The 22723-nt window shown below is 41.4% G+C and overlaps 1 protein-coding gene across 9 annotated transcripts in view; it reads left to right on the plus strand.

The window, feature by feature from the left end:
* Positions 1 to 22723, plus strand: part of MYO18A (myosin XVIIIA) — a 258536-nt gene that overhangs the window by 66970 nt on the left and 168843 nt on the right. For 4 of the 9 annotated variants that reach the window (XM_069945228.1, XM_069945229.1, XM_069945236.1 and 1 more), the window contains exons 3-8: positions 10706 to 10780; positions 12872 to 12910; positions 14221 to 14289; positions 15611 to 15698; positions 17798 to 17904; positions 20266 to 20442. In XM_069945228.1, the coding sequence (XP_069801329.1) occupies positions 10706 to 10780; positions 12872 to 12910; positions 14221 to 14289; positions 15611 to 15698; positions 17798 to 17904; positions 20266 to 20442 (555 nt within the window). Of the gene's footprint in view, positions 1 to 2872; positions 2928 to 5596; positions 5695 to 7442; positions 8163 to 8535; positions 8623 to 10705; positions 10781 to 12871; positions 12911 to 14220; positions 14290 to 15610; positions 15699 to 17797; positions 17905 to 20265; positions 20443 to 22723 lie in introns of those variants that run through there. The other 5 variants (XM_069945235.1, XM_069945234.1, XM_069945230.1 and 2 more) reach the window with 5 other exon arrangements.

Genomic DNA, 22723 nt, shown 5'->3' on the forward strand with positions numbered 1-22723 from the left:
GTGTTAAGAAAAATTTTTAATAATTATTTTATTGGGAATGCAAGGTTTTACTAAAATCTAAAGTACTGGGCGTTAGGTTTTCACTTTGTACCTCAGTTTGGCAAAGCTGGGTCCAACTAATATACTGTTATCATTGCAACTTCCCACAGATTGATCACAGCTTTCCTGGGGTCCTGAATGACAGAACCACTGACCTTTATCACAGCTGTAGTTTTGTCGCTTTGTAGTCAGTAGCCTAATCCACCATTGACTATCCATTAGTTATATAGATGGATACAGCATCTTCCCCCATCTGTAGTTGTCACCGACATAGTCCTGTAGCATTGTTGATTAAACTAATAAGCAATTCCTCGAAGACCATGAGGACAGGTGTCCCCTCAGCAGCTGACCTCACAGGAAGGGTAACAGATGGCCGGCTAGTGACCACCTCACAGCTTGTCTGGTTTGTTCTGGATAACACACAAGAAACCTACCAGATCCTTGGCCAGAAGGATCTCTTATTCTGTTACCTGATTAGTAGAACTTGCCCTGGATTTTATCACAACTTATTGACTCCAAGCCAAGGTCCTGCTGCTACTTATTGTCTGACAAGCTCTGCTATTTATTTATGGCTGCTGTATAGATACAGTGTGTGTATATATATAATCTCTTATATCAGAATCATCGAATATAAATCTCATGATATCTCTTCTGTCACATTGTGACAATTGTGACACTTCCTGCCATCTGTAACTAAATGAAAAGTGGTAACGGGTCACAAGAAGGTTATGTTAACAGGAAGTGGTAGTGTAATAGAGGGATTAGAAGATATAAGAGAAGCATATGGTTCATTTATATTATTGATGTCTGCATACAATAAATGTCCCAGAATTCTGCAGGACCTGTTCCACTGACTATGCAGAGATAACTTTCAGGACCCTAGAAAAGCTGAGTTCCATTCCCTGTGTGAGCGGCAGGAGGCTACACAGTGGGGTAGATTTATCAAACTGGTTTAAAGTGAAACTGGCCCAGTTGCCCCTAGCAACCAATCAGATTCCACCTTTCATTTTCAAAAGAGTCTTTGAGGAATGAAAAGTGGAATCTGATTGGTTGCTAGGGGCAACTGAGCCAGTTTCACTTTACACCATGTTTGATAAATCTTCCCCATTGTCTTCACCCAGCTTTACCAGAAAAGGAAGGCCTGTCACTACACCGAACAAGTCTGTCAATTCCAGAACGTTTTCCCTAGTACTATCCATTGTGCCATTCCTCTCTTTCCTCCTGGAGAGGAAACAATACATTGACAGCCGTGTGTTACCACCCTCCATAGTCGTGTCATTGCTGACAATGTCTGACTGTCTGGGGACGTGTTTTAATATATAATATCTAGTTGTCAGTGTATGTATGCCTTTCCAGGAGTGGTAAAAGAGGAATGGAATAACAGAGAGCATTTACTAAAACAGACATGGCCGGAGAACTGGCCTAAAAATATCAGGGCTTCCTGTAATTGTCATTGCTTTAAGTATTTAAAGTGAACCTGTCACTAATAAAAACCTGTGACATGTTGTAGAGACAAGTTTTCATTGGTGGGGATCTTGGTGTTCTCCAGAATGTGGCTGTGCGCCCGTCTCCCCGCTAACCGTTCACCGGAAATCAGAGGCTCCCATAGACATACATTATGACTGCACAGAGTCGGGGACAGGACGCACTTGGCGTCCATTCTCCTGACTCGATACAGTCTGAAGACCCGGACTTTGACTGATGAAACTTTAAACACAACTCTACGACATATCAAAGGATTTTTCAAAGTGATGGCGCCCATTCATTTTATTGTATTTTTTTATCCTTTTATTGTGTCTATTTGTCTATGTTTTTTGCGTGCAGCTTTGCTGTCAGTGCCTATTTTGTATTTCAGTGACAATTGTGGCATGAAAGTAACCAAGACCTTATGCCTAGTAAAGACTATAACCTTTTCTGATCCTCTCTGTTTCTCCTTTAGACAATCAGAGTAGGACCCTTCGTCTCATGACTGCCCTGCCATGGCATTCTCCTCACGCTTTGCTTTCTGGGAGCAAAAGGGAAGTGTTGTAGCACCCTGCATGTCTTTCCTTATGTGTTTTGCATTTGTGGTACAGTGATAGTAATAAAAATCCATGATGATATCATTAATAATATACTTTTAGGTTTTATGGGTTATGCTCATAGGAGCAGTGAAGTTAGACATTGTGCAAGCTGCATTGGGTCATCTACCAGCACAGCTTGTACTATGGCATGTAGTGCTTTGGGGCCTGTAGAACCAATACCATGCAGCCATTCACACCACATTTATAGGACATGTCATAAATGTATATTTCACCAATGTGCACAGTGACGTGTTCCCAGCGTCCTGCACAGAAGCAGCATATGTTCAGGAACTGATCTTTTGTACTTATGGACTTTTTGTGGTTCATTGGAATCGGTGGGCCTGCTGGAAACATGTTGTGGTATACATTGGTAATCCTTTTCGAGACATTAGTGTGCAGAAAACGTAGTTAGCATGGGGCCTAATGGTAGTAACACACTTTTCACATCTTGTCTCAGGAAGATGCTTATTATTTTATGAGGTTATTTCTTGATAGGCAGCCTTCTACAAAATGCAGGTACCAGGGCGATCAGCTGATCCTTCATGGTCTGGTTCCCGAGCCAGCCTGGTATTTCAACTGCATATATTATCATAGGAAATACATATAATACAGGGATTACCAAAGTTCTCCAGAGTACAAGCACCTTCTTGGCTCACGGTGGGGATCCCAACCAGGGTTGTCCTATACATCAAGGCTATTTAAGTGTCCTTTTCTATTTAAGAAGTGACTTTACCCCCTGCTCTTATTTCAAAACTTTAGGTTAAGGATGAAGATAAACCTTTAGCAAAGAAAAAAAATGGTGTTGCAGACAACCAGAATGGAGCTGTAAGTCTATCTCTAAAAGTGTTAAATGTAAACTTGTTTTTTCAGGGGAAAAACTTTCTGCATGACAAGCATGTGTCTAGACTTTATATATAAAGAAAGCATGATTGCCAAACAGCTGGCACTAAAAGGAGGAACAGACGTATTATTTAAGTAAAAGCTAAATGGATGTAACATACGCTGTGAACAGACATCTTTATTGAAGGGGACAGGAAGGGAACTCAAAGCATTGATGATGGGGGTCACAGGCAATGCTCTGTTCTGTCAGGCAGGCAAAGAGAACTCCCATAAGCAATAGGAAGAAAAAAGTATTGTCAACCTATATCTTCTTGCCACCCTCTGGGCATCAGTCCTGCTCCTGTATACACACACACCCACTAGCTTTCTGTGAATGTATTATATGGAAGAGATTTATTGTCACTCTGTACATCAGTGCCTCCACCTTGTACATGATGTACCATAGTCCTTAATGGGGTGTACTCTCTGTTGGTATATCTGTGGCAGGCCTATAGATGTTATATGGACATCATAGGACCCCCTATCTGAGCCAAATTTTAGGTAGCTTGGATTAGGGCTTAATATGTTAGAAAGTGTGAGCCCTTACTGTTTTCCCTTCAATAAACTGATACAGTGTAAGGCTATGGTCACTTAGTATGAGACCAGCCGCTCGCTCCATACTGTGCACTGACAGGGTTTTCTGCGGCCGCTATTCACTGAACATGTCAGTTTTCTACGGCGCCGCTAGGGATCCCGGCCGGAGTGTATACACTCCGGCCAGGATTCCATAGACTGCAACATAATGTATATTTTCGTATTAATCACGGCCGTTGTTGCAATCTGCAACAACGGCCGTAGTTTTAAGAAAATATACATAGTGTGAACATAGCCTAATACTAAAACAGTCCCAGAAGGACAATAAGCTTCATCAAGGATACACCACAAATGCCTTCAGCTCTATAAGAACTGTCCTACATGGGAAATCGCCATTTCTATATCTTTGTGCAGAAGAATTTTCCTGCAAGCGTATAATCTCGGCTCAGTTTGCCTTTAAGACAACTGGATTTACAAAACCATTTAGGAAAATATGATGAAAAGTGGTTTGAAAATTGCCAAAGTCTCCTGTTATTTCATGAGTCCTGAGATGACGCTCACCATTATCCCGCTGACGGCAGGAAAACCCATGTGTTCTCTGATCATTATTTAATGGTTTCTGTCTTCACGTGTCTCATATTACAGGCAGCATTTAACTCCTATGTCCAGTTACTGCCCAGTTCAATGCAAATTTACTATGAGGAACCATACCCATTTCAGACAGGGCTAATATACCATATGTGTCCGCTTGTGATTAATATTAGCTGCTTTTGCTAGCAGGCCATGTCTACAATTACATGACTACAACTTCTCCTTGTCTCTGGCATGATTTGACTGTTACATGATCCGCTTTACTTGGCTTTTTCCTGCTTAATAATGGCAATAGATGTGTATAGGAAAAGTCATATGACTGCCCCGCTCCCCATTCATCTCCATTACTGTACAACTGGTGTTAGGGATTTGCATTTTTGCGCTTAGTATTTCTGTAAAGTAAAAACAGCTCTGATCCAATTGATTTACTGGCAAGTTTTTAAAAGGTCTTAACTATACATAATTCTGTGTATTTGTTTACAGCCTACTTAAAACAAATGTTTGTTTTGTTTAAATATTACAATTTAAAGGGGTGTTCCATGTTAAAGTGAGCCTGCCACCTGGAAATGCATCATCAAAGAGCTTACAATGTTACATTGGTAATGATACACATACAGTATAACCTTTCATTTAGCTGTCCGTGACTCCTGCAGTTTGCCTAAAAATACTGTTTTATGCTGCTGTGAAGTGCCAAAGAGGTGTGGTCTAGGAGGATCGGAGCCACGTCAATACATAGCAGCATATAACTGTATATTATTTTTATTTGGTATATTGCGGTCAACATTACTGAACCGGGTTCCTTCTCCTGGAAGTAAAAGTGAACTCTAAGGTCAGCTGCCAGAAGAGGAAGGAGATTGGTTCTCTCTAGATACAGCCCCAGCAGGACAGATTAGTCAAAGCAAAAAGTAATAGACACAGAAGCAAAACATTTTGAACAGAGGGTTGGGTGGGGGTGGGGGTGGAGGTTGTGGACATCACTAGGAATCATGTTCTCCGTGCCAGCTTGGTAAGGATAAGAAACGCTACACTGAGAGGGGCCCATGACGGGAATGCTCACTCATCTAGTAGGGCTTCCTTCCATTCTTTTCAGTTGAAGGCTCAGCCCGACAGAACAGTTTCTGGATGATGTTTCCATTGTCCTCTACAGCAGATTTAATTAAATAGTGGTCAATGCATGTGCTGGTATGATAGGAGCAGTGTGAATACTGCCCTTGCAGCTTGTATTGGCTTGGGATGTATCCAGGGAGGGCGGCTGCCCGCTTAATAGCTGCTATACATATAAAGTGATTTGAGACCCTGGTTCGCTTTAAATAGCAACAAGTCTGCAGAGAACAGAATGCTGGGCGATAAGTTGCTGGAGCCCGCACTCATTACCTAGGTTCTTGGGTCAGTACAGATCGTGAAATAACATGTCAGCAGATTTATATCACGGCTCCCATCCCACTTTCCGCTGCTGCAGAGCTGTCCTTATACAAGCAAGAACTGGACAAAGCTTTGCATTATTCTCTCCTATTGATCACCAGCTTTCGCACCCTTCTTGCAGTAGGGTGGATATTTTTGTACAGTGGACATCAGAAACCCCTGAAAGGTATGGAGGCTTTCTCTTCGTCTGTGCTGCCTTTATGGCTAGGAACCAAGGGGCTGGGGATAAAACAACCTGCCCTGTAAATATCACATTTATAGTGTATGACTGCAGTCCATACTGGGAGGGATGATGGAATAGGAGAGTAATGGAAGGGTCAGGTGGTGCTGGTTTATACTGCTTTATTGTAGCTTCAGCTGTGGAGAATACCTATGGTGACAACCTTATTAGGCAGCTATTTGGGTCTTGTGGTTCCATTTAGGTTCTTAGTTAAAGGATATATAGCAGAGCTTTCTCTGCACTGCAGTTTTCCTCCTGTGTGCTAGATACTACTGCAGCGGTGTAGTGACAGGCTCATCAGACTTGTGCTTTTACAGCAGTTCTGTGTGTGCACTGAAGCCATAGAAGGTCTAAATTGGGGAACAGTCCCCTTATGTTTTATGCATTGGGACATATGGGCAGGGGGGAATACAAACAGCAGGTGTGGACTGTCATCCTACACGTACAAGGGGTTAACTGTACCGGGAATCACAGCGAAAGGTTTAGTGGTTAAGTAGGTTCAGGCAACTGAATAAGAAAGTTACAAAATAAGTAAGTCTACCATGCTAAAATATTGTAGGACAATGTTTAGTCTTATCCTGCCAGAGACAAAAAGAAAGGAATTATCTGGAATAGTTGTGACAGACCTTGGCATATTTCAAACTGTAGACAGGATACGTGTGCATGTCTGTGTGTATAGGTGTGGTGAGCATTATTCCACATTAGTTTTTATACTGGATCAAAATTTTGTAAATTATTTTATTTTACAGTCCATAAATGGGTCACTGGCCCACCCTCAAAACTTTTCCTACATAAGGGCAGGTTTACACTGCGTTTTCTCTTTCCATCACAGATATCCATTGGTGGACAGCAGAAGACCCCATTATATCTATCTATCTATCTATCTATCTATCTATCTATCTATCTATCTATCTATCTATCTATCGCTGTAGTAAAGAAATGGGGCCCACTGCTATCCGCCAGAGTGTCACCATCCTCTTCTCAGTGGGGTGCCGACAGATATCTGTAATGGACAAACAAAGTGCAGTGTGGACGCATCTGAAATAGTTTTCCGCCAACTTCCTCAGGTTTATGATTTTTGCAGCACCTCCAAGGAATGATGTTTTTTTTTTTTTAACTCCCAGGTTAAGCTGAATGAAGAAGTGCATCTCTTGCAGTGCCCCATTCACATAAGTTTTTGGCCTTTTCGCCAATATATGGCAAACAGGTACATCAACATATGACATGTGCAATGAACTTTTGGAGAGACCATTTACGTATGGTGGACTATATATATTGGTCCACAATTTTGACAGTATTTCAGGTGTTTATCAGACACATAAGGCAAAAATCAGATGTGAATTGGACCGAAAAATTTGCGCTATCCAAAAGGTGGTATATTTCTAAATAAGAGTGATTGAAGGGTCTTGACATCATGCTGCATTGGTGCTGATGTCATAAACCAGAGTAAGCAGGCAGAAAACATGAGACATCAATAAATGCCCAGATAAATACGGTTTTGGGTGATGGAAAAGTTTTTGTTTCTTTCCCTTGTATCGCACGCCTGAGACCCGAGATATGTGCATTTCACTGAACGATATGGTAGACTCCTATAAATTATTTAAAAAGTTTATTTATCTGAAGTATTAAGATTTTTTTTTTAATTGTCACAAAAATTGCCTCTGTTTTACACTATTTCTATGTTCAATATGTAGTCTGAAAACTCAGAGAATGAGGGAGAGCAGTCTTTAAGCAATCCATCCTCCCCAAGGAATTCATCCCCTCAAAACCCATTGAGAGCAAAAAGCCCAGAACCACGACAGAGTCCATTTAGAGTGAAGAGTCCAGAAAGGGTGCCAGCCTCTTGGCGAGTGACCAGCCCAGAACCAGTTTGGAACGGTGATGAGAAGCCAGCCAACACCATGCAGAGAGCTGGAAATGAAAAGTCCATTAACTCAGAGGCTGGTTCTGAAGAACCTGGTGCCAAGAAGAAAGTGGTGAAAGTGGTACGAAAGATGGTTAGAAAAGTCATTCCACAGGAAGGTACAGGAGTAAAAAATGAACCTGCCAAAGAACAGGAAAAAAGTCAGCCAGAGCCTCCCATTCCACAGGCACCTGCCATGCCAAAAACCGAGGCCAAGAAAGAGAAGGATGACATTTCGTTGGGTCTTACCAGCCTTATGACCAGGGGTAAAATGAAAGAACATAGAAGTAGGTTTAGGCTTCCTGAGAAAAAAGTAGAGCCTCCAAGTGAGAAGGTTGCTTCTCCTACTCCACCAATTGAAAAGGCAAGTGAGAAGCCCAGCACCCTGATTCCTCCTCCTTCTGTAGAAGAGAAGGTCTCTGACATGAAGGTTAACCTGCCATCCAAAGAAGTGAGTCCTGACCTGTCTGAGAAAACACCACAAAAACCATCTAGAGGACTTACTCCAGAGGTATGCACCTGTAACTGTGTGTGTGCATGAGCAACGCACCACAACAAAGGCCTCCTTCCAATCTGGATGACCAGACTTAACAAAGCATGTGACCAGCGTGCAGTGCCACTATGTCTAATACATTAACGTTAGATGATTATTTTGCATGCATCAAGTACATAATTTCATTTTTATTTTATGCCTATGATGGATAACTTTGTTCCTCTTAAGTTTGAGCTTTTATTATTGAAGAATTGAGCTTTCAGCCTAAAGTAGTAGTAGAAGGAAAAGGGGCAAAACCATTTGCTGGCTGTGCTTGGGCCTTATCTCTGCTAGATAATCGTAGCAGCAAAGTCAACTTTTGGTTTCCAATAATTTTCCTACCTCTGCTCAGCAACCTCTGAAGAAGGGCTTTACACTGGCCAGGGCTCAGAAGTCTAAGTCTGCCCAGGTGACTCAGGAAAAGGCGATCTCGAGCAAGGTTTGTTGTTCCTAATAATACCACAGGACTACTGGATAAGGCATAATAAATGCTAGGTAGTACTTTCTTGTAATATTCTAGGAGTTTTGGTATGTGCTTCAAACATCTTAGCCTTGTCTCTTGGTTCCTCTCTAGTGCCACCAACAGATGGGGCTAGAGAGAGAGCTTTAAGCTTTCTTGGTTAATTTACATACCTTTTTCCCAGTGATCATTGCTTTGTCTGTAAGTCTCCCTTAGCAATCTTGTGGTCTCTGCAAAGAGAAAAATACACCCTTTAAGAATCCTAGAGGCTCTGAAGTGATCTTGCAGGAAAACCTCATGGATGATCCTTCTGATAAAAGGTCCAAGTGTTCTTGATCTCTTAAAGGAAAAGAGTTGTTCTCTGGATGAAGATGGTTTGATGAGGATGTGATGTTTACACATGGGATTTGTATCCTGGGAACAAGGTGTAAAGTTTCAAATTGCCAAAGTATTAGACAATACCCTTTTTTATATGCATGATAGGATTGCAAGTTATTGATGGAGTCATGGTCTGGATGTGTTCTTCTGTCTCGCTTGTATGAGAACTGAGAGAGTCTGTATACATTTGGTGTATGTGTGTCGTATGATCATGTGATTTTACATGATCCTCATATCAGAGCATCCATGCAAGCAACAATGAAAGCATCGCACTGGCTAGCCTGCAGACCAGGATCTTTTCTAGTTGGTGCAGTGTTTCAGTAGGGGACTATATATATATATATATATATATATATATATATATATATATATATAAAAAAAAAAAATAGAACACGAGGACGGCACTCCAGTGGTGTATAGTGAAGATTTATTCACCCAATCACAAATAGCGACGTTTCGACTCTAACATGAGTCTTTCTCAAGCAAGTACAAAGTGGTATCATGGTGATATTTATATGAGGGGGAACACCCCCAAGGTGTGTATCTCAATTAGTGACATCATAATGTAAACATAGGTATAGAAGTGTTAATCTACTCATCAGTGCCAAAATATTCAATGATCATATATCATACATATTACATAGTGTATATACATTTCAGTGCATAACAAGTGCATATAGAATTCCTCCCCGAATCCATATATAATCACTAAAACATATTCTTCCTTCTAATCAATGGTTAAGATGGAGGTCGGACCTGACTCACCCTCCGTCCGTTCAGCCAATCCCACTGTGTTGAAGGCATGCCGCATGAACGGACGGAGGGTGAGTCAGGTCCGACCTCCATCTTAACCATTGATTAGAAGGAAGAATATGTTTTAGTGATTATATATGGATTCGGGGAGGAATTCTATATGCACTTGTTATGCACTGAAATGTATATACACTATGTAATATGTATGATATATGATCATTGAATATTTTGGCACTGATGAGTAGATTAACACTTCTATACCTATGTTTACATTATGATGTCACTAATTGAGATACACACCTTGGGGGTGTTCCCCCTCATATAAATATCACCATGATACCACTTTGTACTTGCTTGAGAAAGACTCATGTTAGAGTCGAAACGTCGCTATTTGTGATTGGGTGAATAAATCTTCACTATACACCACTGGAGTGCCGTCCTCGTGTTCTATTTTTGCTATCCGGAGGAGTCGGGGGTCGACTTTTATGGGACGTGCACCCACCAGTTTTAAGCTATTTTGACTTCAAGCCAGCACAGTGCCGTCCATCCACCACTTTCTATTATATATATATATATATATATATATATATTATTCCTATCAAAATAAAGTAATTTCTGATTATTATTAAATATCCCATCCTTTTCTATGATAAGTCCTCAGCAAAATTGTGATTCCATTCGCTGCAAAGGTAAAACACTGTCAGTAATCTTGTGATCGATCATCACTAGTAACGTCGTAGTACCATTTGTTTATTTATGGGTCTACGTCCTCCATTTTGATGCCTCTTTGCACTTGAGATGTGTGCGATCAGACAATGTTATTCTCCTGTTACTCCACCCCAGTGGTGTTCAGTAATATGCATGATTGATGTTACATGGGATGCTATCACTATGACACTTTATCAATAATGAATGCAAATTTGACCTTTAGGCGACAAGCCCTGTATCCCAGCAGACGCCGCCAGAGGAGGCCCAGAAACGACTGGAGAGGATCTTCATGGCATCTGTAAATAGAAGTTTTGTTTTTAGGTTACTCCATGTTGCTTTGTGCTTAGGCAGCTCTGTGTTCTGGCTTCTACTTGTAGCTTTTTATATAGCTGATTTGCTTACCTACGGTGCATAACAATCTGACTGTGTTCAGAATCTTGTAACTTGCAGACTTCAGTTGCTTTTCCCTGGTGGTGACAGTATCTTCCTCCGCTGTATATTATGCTCAGAGCTGCAGGCATTGGACAGATAGCTGATGGGGAGATAAAATAGTGCTGGTTACTTAGCTGGCGGCTTTTTAGGAAAGTTATAAAATTATGTTTTTCTTAAGGTCCTTTTACACAGATAATCTCAGATGTCTCTGTCGGTGTAAAAGGACCCTTATAGAGAGTCATTGAGGGTGGGCTGAGCTGCAGTATGCAAGTCTCCTCCCTCATCCACATTTTAAGTAATTGATGTACAAAGCTCAGTCCTGGAAGCTAAACTCTGTACATAAATCATTCAGGGTAGGGAGGTGTGGGGGAGTGAGGAGGTGTGCATCCTGCAGCTTAGCCCTGTCTCAGAGACTCTTGAGTTTAGAAGTTAAACATAATTCATTAGCTATCTGGCCTTGTCAGCAGCGCTGAGCATGATACAGGGTTGACTGATTTCCTTTAATGTACATGGTTTGACTTGGAAAAAGAAGTTATGAAGATGATAGCGTAGTGGGTCAAACAACTAGTTGGCTATGGCTTATGCTGAATCATCTAGGTTTCAAATGTCGCTTTTGTTGTCTACTTTTCTGGGTAGAGTGTGTTATATTGGCTCAAATGGCAAAGCTCAACTTTTCACTGACACCATTGACCATTTCCTGTTCGTATTCAAGGATCTTCCCCAACCTATTGCTTTCCATCTATTGCAAGACTTCAACTGGGATGGGAATCGTAGGTTTGCGATGGCTAGAGAGCCACAGATTGGGGTACACCCATTTACAAAGTTGGCAGCGAGGCATTGAAGGATCTGGTGTTGCCCCGTTGTGCTGGCATTTTTTCTTTTGTTTTTTTTATTTTTCTCTCCCGCTATTGATTTCAGTGGGGAAACCTCAAAGACGCCACTCTGTGTGTGTGTGTGTGTGTGTGTGTGTGTGTTCTGTATGTGGAATGACTAATGTTTGTGTCTAACCTTGTCTCATTTTCTTTTCTTCATGGTGCATTCAATAATTCATTCCTATACGGCGACATTGACAAACGGCTTATTCTAAAATGGTTATGACGTCCTGCTAATGCCTGTATTAACACTGTCTCTGTGCGTTACAATGATTACCGCTCTACAGTATACAGATATCTGTGTCCATTCAGATTTCTCCTAACAGCTTTGCACCGTGTTAATGTCTCCATGGAGGAGACTGCTCGCATTGTCATGTATACCGTACCTACATCAGCACTGAAGAGACAATACACAAAATGCTTAAAGTGTCACTGTCGTATTTTTTTGCAGAAATCAATAGTCCAGGCGATTTTAAGAAAGTTTGTAACTGGATTTATTATGCCATTATTTGCATTCAAAAAGACTTTCCCCAGGTCCCCCCCCCTCTCTTTCATTCACTGCTCATTATCAGGAAATCTTGACTTTTACATCAGTCGGGCCCTGTGTAACCTATGGAGAGGGGAGGGGGGAGGAGGGAGATTAGTCGCCAGCATAGAGCAGAGAACAAAGGATTACACAGCGGGACCGGTGTAAAAGCCGGTATTCAGAGGTCAGAGATTTCAGTGCTGACTTCAGAGGAGATAGCCGGTGATGTAGCTGTAAATTAACTCTTTGTTGTCCTGTTTTGGTGCCTCATCTCCCTCAACCCTTCCTCTCTCCATAAGAGAACCATGAAGACAGGGGGGAGAGCTTCAAACTGCTTTTTCATGATAAAAATGTATTTTTCAGCTAATAAACTCAATTACAAAGTTTCTTAAAATCGCCTGTACCATTGATTTCTGGAAAAAAAATGTAAACGACCGCGACACTTTAATATTAATAGATGTGGAAACTTTTAAATTCCCTGTGATTTTCTGCTCTGTAGGGTTCTGCTCCTCTCATTCATTGATAGCCTCTGCTCTCTCTTATTTTCTTGCTGCTATAGCTGGAACCAGCAGCCTCTGCTTCCTCTCCACACAGCCAGGTACTGTACCCCTGCACACAGGATCTCTCTGCCAACCCAGCTTCGTCTTCTATCCACATCTGGGCTGGTGTCTGTGCGCGTGTGTCATGCTGGAGTGTAAGGCTCAATTCACATCTCCTCCTTCCTGCATAACTAACAACACTTTCCTTCACATCTCCCTGTGCATGTGTGCAACCAAATACCAGATGGATGTTCTGCATGTATTTTGCTGTTATGAATATTGGCATGGTTTAAAACAAGGTCTTTGCTGAAGTGTTACCTGCTGGACACATCAGATCCTCTCTTATTAAAAGGGATTCTGTCAGCTGTATATTGTGCTTTGAGTGGGAGACATGGGCAGATCGCTAATAGGCTCTCTTAGCTTATAGCTGTTTCTAATACTTTAAAATCAAGGCCTTTCAGCACTTAACTTTGTATGCAAATCTATCATGCAGGTAAGGTGGGAGAGGGGGAGGCATGCATGCTGCAGCTTAGCGCCATGATTTTACAACTTTGCAAACAGCCATCAGCTTCTGTCTGCTATCTGCCCATGTCGGCAGCTCTGAACGTGATATAGAGCCGACAGGTTCCCTGTAATGTTAGTGCATGCTCGCCTGATGCTGATCTATTGTGCTGTACTTCATGCATTATAGGTTTGGAAGACATGTCTGTTTTGTGTACAGTTGTTATAGTAAAATTTTTTAAATAAACTATCCAATGCCACTTTTTCCTTGCCTGTGGAAGTGCTATAGGCCCATAGATTCTGACAATCACGGTCATACACGTTTTTGTGAAAGAAAAAAAAAAAAAGATTTTTCGCTTTATGGAGCACAGCAAACACCTACAGTTTTATGTTACCTAAATAGAATAAACTCTTCTGGAGCTATGCCATGTATGACGCTCATGACTATTTTGGTAGTAGGATAAGGAGAACTATGTGTGGAACCAACACTTCTTCAGCTTTACAGTTTTTGCAGGGGAAAACCCCAGCATGTTCAGGTCTTTATAACCAATGGGTATCTGGCGAGCACCAGTAGTGAGAACAGTGCTTAAAATAAGAGATTTCCTATGACTAGTGGACGGACCCCTGTGTTCTCTAACCACTAACCCCTAATATGGTCCATTATATTTATTTGGGAACTTTGAAGCACATTTCCCATTGAAGCATGTCATTGGAGTCCATAACCATTTCATTGCTGTCATCTGTTTATAAGGAATTATTCCTTTTTGCAAAGTCTGAGGATGAATAGCTTATAAATGTGGCCTCTTTGTTTTTTTGCCTGGCCATGCAGTAGCCAATAACTAGACCTTGCTTTCCTCCTTCCCACCAGTCGACCTCTCAGGGTACCTCTGAAGAATCCGCCGCTTTGCCTCAGAGCTCGCCCAATGCTCTGCCTCAGGTTGGCTGGTGATATGCTGTGATGTTGCTTTTTTGTGTGTGTGGTGTGTCACTTCCTTTAAAGTTATCCAATCCATGGTAGCAGGTTGCTTCTATGTGGTCACCCTCATCCTCCAACCATTGTCATATTCAGATCTTAAACTGTGCCGTACAATGCACAGAATGGGAGATCAGATCTTCCAGATTAAAATTGCCATATGGAATCGCAGTACAGTGCAGATGTTATTACTTAAAGGGATAGTCTATTTTGGACAATCCAATATTTTTTTTTATGAGGGTCCCATAAAAATTAATTTTTGAAGTGTCCCTGTACTAGGAACTACTAGCTGATGATGGGGATTTTAATACCCGTATGAAAGATGGGGTTAGCCAATGAATAAATGTCAAAATACTGGTCCCATTCACATTGGTCAGTTAGTGGGAGCACATGTTTCTATGAATGCTCATTTAAAGGGGCCCTTAAAACAGATTTGTTAGCATATGTTGTCAGTAGGTGCATCTTTTCAGCATCCTGGTAATAATAAAGTTCTATTTTCTTATAGTCTATTATTTATAGAGGCACAGTTACAATTTTACTTTAGTTAGTAATTTTTTTTTATTGGCAAGTGATATACCATTGAATGTTGCTCTTATGTAAGGTGAAGATCAGGGTTACATAGCCGATGAAGCATTGTACTGACATCCCACATGGTAACCAGTCATCATCCTACACCATTGTATTATCACCATTTAGGACATGATGTCTCGGTCATTTCCAGACCACCTGCTGTCATGCTGGGTGTTTCCAGTCTCGTGTGATTTTTCCACTTTGGCATCATGTATGTTTATTATAATGCTATCAATGCTATGTGCTCTTAGCTTTCAGTTGTGTTTGTCTTGTGGCTGCCATTTTGGATGGTTTACACTCCAGTGATCTAGGTTCTTGGAAGTTCTTCATTGTCATAGGAACATTGTGATTCCAAAGAAGCGTTCACATTCTAACTGAGGCTATTCAGGAAATACAGTACCACTATTCTGGAATTAGCCCAGCCTATGATTCCTGCAATGTATTAATGTATTATTGTGGCGCTGATCGTCTTTTGGAAGCTTTTTTTCTTGTTTTGTTTTTTTGTGTGTGTTTTGTATTGGTGTTTTTTTTAGAGTGTTGTGTTCTTTGTAATTCTTTATATAAGCCTTGTTTTTCTTGGCTTGTCTTTCTCCCCGCCCTCTCATATTTTTAAACAGCCTTAAAGGATCTCATCTGGAGAATCGGCTTCACCATGGAGGCCCAAATATCTAATGTAAGCCTGTCTAATTGCATTGTCTTTTTTTTTTTTTTCTAGGCAAAGACCGAGGAGCAGATCTCTGCAGAGCAGAACTGGTATGAGACTGAGAAGGTGTGGCTGGTTCACAAAGATGGATTCTCTCTGGGTATGTCACTGAATTGTATATGGTTATTATGGGTAATGTTTCTTAATTGTAGAGACTAGCTGCTGCTGTTGGAAGTATAGAGGTGACCATACACCTTTTTTAAAAGCTGTTAAATTGTATCAATCAGTCTAATCGGATGATTGGCAGGTAGAGGCGCCAGTAACAGGCCTCTCTGCCTGTCGCTTATCTTCGCTGAGCTCGCTGGCAGGGAAGGAGCGGTGACTAGACACTGGCTTAGAGCCATCCAGATGACAACCTGCTGCGCGCGGGGGTATTAAACTTCTTTTTCTCCTGTATAAAGCTCCTACAGCAGCCGTGGCCTATGTGTGCCACAAGCTGGACAGGAGCTTTATACTGTGCTGCAGGGAACCAAATGAGCCCAATAGGGCTGAATTGGTTCCCTTTAACTAAACATTTTATTGGGTTCACTACTATCTTCCTTGCTCCTCTCATACACCAGTGTATCAATATTCATGTGTTCTGAATGGGGAGAGCGGAGGGAATCTGCCGCGCTACAGCTCTTATGGCGGCTTATCTCTTCAGAAACAAGAGTTTGGTAGTTGAAATTATTTTTTCCCCCAAACACCATCTGTTGGGTAAGGCAGTTTTGGTCAACTTTTGACTAAGGAGTATGGGGACCTTTACAAGTCATGGCAATGCTCTCTGTGAAAAAGGTATGCAAGTTTGCTGTGAAGGCCATTTTACATGGACGGTTATTGGCAGACAGGCATGCTCACTGAGGATAAATTGCCAGTGTAAAAAGTGCCAGCGATCAAGGGGTGAATGGATAACCTAGCTATATCAGTAGGAAGAGGGAGATTGTGATCCCGCTGTATAGAGCTCTAGTGAGACCACATCTGGAATACTGTGTCCAATTCTGGTGACCTCACCTACAAAAAGATATAAATAAAATAGAACAGGTACAAAGATAGGCTGCAAAATGGTGGAGGGTGTCGGGCATAAAACATATCAGGAAAGACTTAGTGAGTCTGTCAGCTGCAATTCACATTACAAATTGCTGTCACTGTTAGATCAGGGAGACACATGTTACTTTTTATGTATCGGTTTGTGATTCCAGCATGGAGAAAAAAAGCTTCTGATCTGCAGCAAGCTGTAACCACCCCCACCCCCCCTTACACTCCCCCATACCTCACCCTGCTTTGACTCCTTGGCTCCCAGGTGGCAATAAAGCCCCTATTACACGGGGCGACCGAGAGGAGCAAACGATTGCTTTTAGCGCTCGCTTGTTCCTCGTACCCCGCTAGCTGCCGCCGCTGTTACATGTGTCGGCAGCGAGCAGCTCAGTACAGGGGAGGCCACGGTGGACTGCACAGGGGGCTGTCCGGGTGATTGCTAGATCGTCCGGGCAGCCCATAGAGGCCAATCAACTGTGATAGCAGCTTTTGTCTTTCAACATGTTGAAAGACACACAACAGCAACGATCAGCCGACATCGTTCATGTCGGCTGATCATTGCCTTCTCTTACACGGGACGATTATTGGCCGATCGTTCCGTGTACAAGGGTCTTAAAGCAGAGAGGAAACATGTAGCTTTCAACAGATCAGGAGCTTGGAAAAGCCTCTTTGACTCCTTGGACCAGAGAATAAAAGCATTTCTCTACATCCTAGACGCATTGAAAGGCACCATGTGTCTCTATGGACCTAACAGTGTCAGCAGTTTGGAACATGAATTACACCTGACAGATTTCCTTTAAGTATGTAAAGCTGTATAATCTAGAGGGAAGAATGAAAAGGGGGGACATGATCAAAGCCTTTTAAATATGGTAAAGGACTAAATAACATTCTGGATGGGATTGTTTTTAATAAATAACTGACCAAAAGAAAAAGGGGGCACAATCTGAGGTTAGTTGGGGAAAGATCAAACACAACGTGACAAATATTATTTTACTGAAGGAGTAGTGGATACTTGGAACAAACGTCCAACTGATGTGTTTGGTAAGTATTCAGTAACTGAATGTAAACCGTGGACTAGATGAGTCAGATGATCTTTTTCAGCCAACAGTCTTAAGTGTTTCTATATAAGTCAAAGCAATGTTCCTTCTCATAGTGATTCTTAAAATATGCTTCTGTTTTCAACAGCAAATAAGTTGAATGCAGAAAACAGCAACCTACCTGAAGGAAAAGTGAAGATCCGACTAGAGCATGATGGGACTGTACTTGATGTGGATGAGGATGATGTGGAAAAAGTGAGTTTTTTCCTATACAGCTCTCTGGATTAAAAGATAAAGGCCCCATTAGAAGTTATTGCAGGTAACATAAAATAATAGTGAAGCACAGAGGATCAGCTCACTGCCATCTATAAGATTCATATACCCAGAGATCTCTATTAGGTCCTGGAGCATGTAAGACATTAAGCTGGGTCAACTCTCACTCCATCACGACGTGCAAGATTGGAATAGTTAGTGTGTGTGTGATATATATATATATATATATACAGTGAGTCCAAGAAGTATTTGATCCCTTGCTGATTTTCTTTGTTTGCCCACTAATAAAGACACGATCATTCTATACTTTTAATTGTAGATGTATTCTTACATGGAGAGACAGAATATTAAAAAGAAAATCCAGAAAATAAATCTAAGGAATATATATTAATTGATTTGTATTTCATGGAGTGAAATAAGTATTTGATCCCTCAGTATTCATTAGCAGTTCTGGCTTTTACAGACCAGTTAGACACTTCCAATCAACTTGTTACCTGACCTGAAGCCACCTGTTCTCACTAATCACTTGTGTGAAAAACAACTGTCCACAGAATCAGACAGATCACACAGATTTCAAGTCTCCAACATGGGTAAAACCAAAGAGCTGTCACAGGACCTCTGAGTCAGAATTGTTGACCTTCACAAAGCTGGAATGGGCTACAAAAAGATTACTAAGGTGTTGGATGTGAAAGTAACAAATATTGGTGCAATTATCAGAAAGTTTAAAGAGTATAACATGACAATCAACAGACCTCGGCCGGTGCTCCAAAGAAGGTTTTCGCCTCGTGGGGTGGCAATGATGCTGAGAACAGTCAGAAATCGTCCTGCAACCACTCGGCAGGAGTTAGCAAATGACCTGAAGGCAGCTGGGACCACAGTTTGCAAGGAAACAATTGGCAACACTTTGCGCAACAATGGATTCACATCCTGCAGTGCCCGAAAGGTACCCCTGCTGAAGAGAGCACATGTGGAGGTGCGCCTCAAGTATGCCAATGATCATTTGAAAGATGAAACAAGTTATTGGGAGAAGGTTTTGTGGTCAGATGAGACCAAAATTGAACTTTTTGGCCTCAACTCCACCCGCCATGTGTGGAGGAAGAAAAATGCTGCCTATGACCCCAAGAACACTGTGCCCACCGTCAAGCATGGAGGTGGAAGCATAATGTTTTGGGGGTGTTTCTCTGCCAAGAGTACAGGGCTACTTCACCGCATCACTGGGAAGATGGATGGAGCCATGTACCGCACAATCCTGAGGGACAACCTCCTCCCCTCTGCCAGGGTTCTGAAAATGGGCCGTGGTTGGGTCTTCTAACATGATAACGACCCTAAACATACAGCAAAGGCAACAAAGGATTGGCTCAAGAAAAATCACATTAAGGTCATGGAGTGGCCCAGCCAATCACCAGACCTCAATCCGATCGAAAATCTATGGAGGGAGCTGAAGGTCAGAGTTGCCAAGCGACAGCCCACCAACCTTCATGATTTAGAGAGAATCTGCAAAGAAGAGTGGGCCAAAATTCCCCCTGGTGTGTGTGCTAAACTTGTGGTTAACTACAACAAACGTCTCACCGCTGTGCTTGCAAACAAAGGCTTTGCCACTAAGTATTGAGTGTGTTTGGCAAGAGGGATCAAATACTTATTTTCCTCATTGAAATACAAATTAATTAAAATATATTCTTTAAACTTATATTCTGGATTTTTTTCTTGATATTCTGTCTCTCCATGTTAGAATATATCTACCATTAAAAGTGCTGAAGGATAGTGTCTTTATTAGTGGGCAAACAAAGAAAATCAGCAAGGGATCAAATACTTCTTGGACTCACTGTATATATATATATATATATATATATATATATATATATATATATATATATATATAATATAACACACACGAATGATGTACCCCAGAACTGCAGAGGTAATCACGTCTTCCTGGAGAGGAAATGGAATAACTATATGGGGGATGTATATAGAAATACTCTGTATGAACAGAGGTATTAAGGCACCTACATGTTAAATCTACTAGAGCTTTTAGAATATCCTACTCCATAAGCATTAATATGGGGCAGTTCTGCCATATGCAGGTATGATTGCTTCCACTTCTGGGGAGACTTCCCACAAGATTTTCAAGGTGTCTGAAAAAATAATTGCCCATGAATCCAGAAGAGCATTTGTGAGGTTCGGCTTTGATGTTGTAGGAGAGGACACAGTCATGCTTGAACAGAAAAGGAGCAAACAATTCAACAAATTGTTCTTCTGACTGTGTCCTGGTCCATCTGAGATACTTTGATACAATATGTGTAGGTGTGCATGCTTCTTACCTCCATGTTTCCCTTTACTTAGGCGAACCCGCCGTCTCATGATCGGGTGGAAGACTTGGCGTCACTAGTTTATCTGAATGAAGCCAGCGTACTACACACACTGCGACAACGATATGGAGGAAACTTGCTGCACACATTTGCTGGGCCAGCTATGGTTATTATGAATCCCATGAGTTCTCCTTCTATATATTCTGAAAAGGTATGATGGAGTTTTGCACATTATTAACATGACCTTTTAGGCACAATTTGTTTTTTCTTTTGTGTTTTTTTATTTTTTATTTTTTAAAGCCAGACATATAATTAGTATGTGATGTTTAGCTATTCCTGTAACATTATGTTCCAAGGCTAGCGTCTGTGCTTGCTACAAACCATCCTGATGGCATATCGCCACCTAGTGGAGCTCCATGAACATGCAGACACTGATGGGTTAGTTTTGCAGATAGCTGTGCTTCACATAAGTGGAGTTATTAGAATAGTTTTTTCTCTTTCGAGCAGCATCAAGGTCCTTATTGAATAAGTCTGCAATTCACTGTCATTTATTTAGTAAAATGGAAATAATTCCATGTAGCTCTGGATAATGGATTATTTTTCCATTACCCGCACATGAGGCATTTGTTAGCTGGGTGCCTGTGCTGAATACTGGTAGGTTATACAAGTATTTCATTCTAATTATTAGATTGTTAAATGTATAATTACCACCAATAAGTATAACATTCACTGCACATTTACATCTAATCTCCTGGATCCACTGCATAATGGATAGCGGTGGCACCTGATGGGGATCTGTAGGGTTCTGGTAAGGTGTTTTATGCTTTAGCAGGTGTCCATCTAGGGATCATGCATGCAGTGCTGTTTTTCCTAAGCTTTGTTGTATTAGCTATGGATTTACTGTATAAAATTTGCATGTGACTACTCCTCAGCACTTGAGGTCCTTATAGGTGGGCACGCCTGATCAATAAGGCACCATTCACTGCTTGTTTAATGTTCCTTTTCCACAGCCCAATAGGGTTAGGTTTACACTGCGTTTTTCCTATCCATTATAATATACGGTTTATGGAAAAAGCTGATGCAAAAAACTGATGCAACTGTGTGTCATCCGTTTAGATCCGTTTTTCCATTGACTTCCATTATTTTAAAAAAACTGATCAAAACGGATGTTTTTTTTTTTTTTTTAACACACACAAAAATAGTGTTGACTACGTTTTTCTGTCCATTCAAAGTAACCAATTAAAAATGGATGCGTTGAATTAATAGGAAAAACGCAGTTTAAAAACTGTATATTATTGTCCTCTGTACATCCCATGTTTAAACAAAGAGATATGGGGCTGAACAATGATGATTGTTAAGGACGTACAATAAAAACCACCAGCAGAATAACAAGCGATTGTTGGGTGGTCGTTGGGTCTTTCACCTAATCTGCTCATGTTCGTTCTGTGTAAAGACCCTCGTCTGTAGTCATAAAGTAGATGGATTTAAAAAAATCGACAACATTCATGTATCTGTGTAGGTTTATTTTCAGCATTCGTGAAGCTGCAGCCAGCTGCCCCAGCACTAGAGGGATTCTTTCTTTGGTGTCTCTGAGACCTTACACTTTCGCAATAAGAGAGGTAGAAGTTTCTTAGTGTCAGCTATCGGTAAGGTATTAGTTCTGAATCTCGCTCCCCAGCAGGACCGCTGACAGCCGCCTCCTGAGCAGATGGACACGTGACCACCTGATGATGGCGACATCTAAAGCCATATCCTGTTGTCATTTCCATTTGTTCCTTATAAAATACAGTAGTAGGCCTCGGGGGATGTCATTTTGCTCCTAAATTAGCCTTCCTTTCCAGCAGCAGAGACCCCTTATTCTTGAGCACAGAGACATCAATCTCCCCAGTCTTCATTACAAATTTGCTGTGAAGTGAGATGCACTGGGGCGGCCCAGGTCATTCAATCCCCGTCACTTCTTTTCCCTTTTTCCCTGTTAAATGTGCTGCGGGTTTCCATGGCAACAGCAGTTCCCCCGAGCTATACAATGCAGGTACATTCACTCCTAATTATGGTCGCAGTCAAGTTCTCTAATAAAATCATCCCTTATCTTCTGTCAGGCCTGTCATTTCTGAAATCCATTTATATAAACTAAAAGCATTGTGTGGTAGGATAGGATTGCTGGAGCACCGGAGGGGCACATCTGAGAACAGTTTTGTTTCCGGTGTTTTGTCCGTGTTCAGAGTGCAGGTTTTATCATACACGCAGTTTTCTCAGATATTGCTCAGATGTAAATAAAAAAGGAGCCAAGCTCTATAAATTGGCCTATGGCACTTTTTATGTGTGTGATATGAACCTTTGCATCTTTGCACAGTTTGCGTCTGGGTTATAAAAATAAGTCTGGGTGTGGATCTGGTGGTCCCAGCTCACAGGACCATAGATCACTATGATGGTTTCAGTTTGGGTTTCTAAACCCACAGTAGGGTTTGTGTCTGCTTTAGAGGTGGTAATGT

This window comes from Dendropsophus ebraccatus, chromosome 11 (assembly GCF_027789765.1).
Source record: "Dendropsophus ebraccatus isolate aDenEbr1 chromosome 11, aDenEbr1.pat, whole genome shotgun sequence".
Taxonomy (NCBI): Eukaryota; Metazoa; Chordata; class Amphibia; order Anura; family Hylidae; genus Dendropsophus; species Dendropsophus ebraccatus.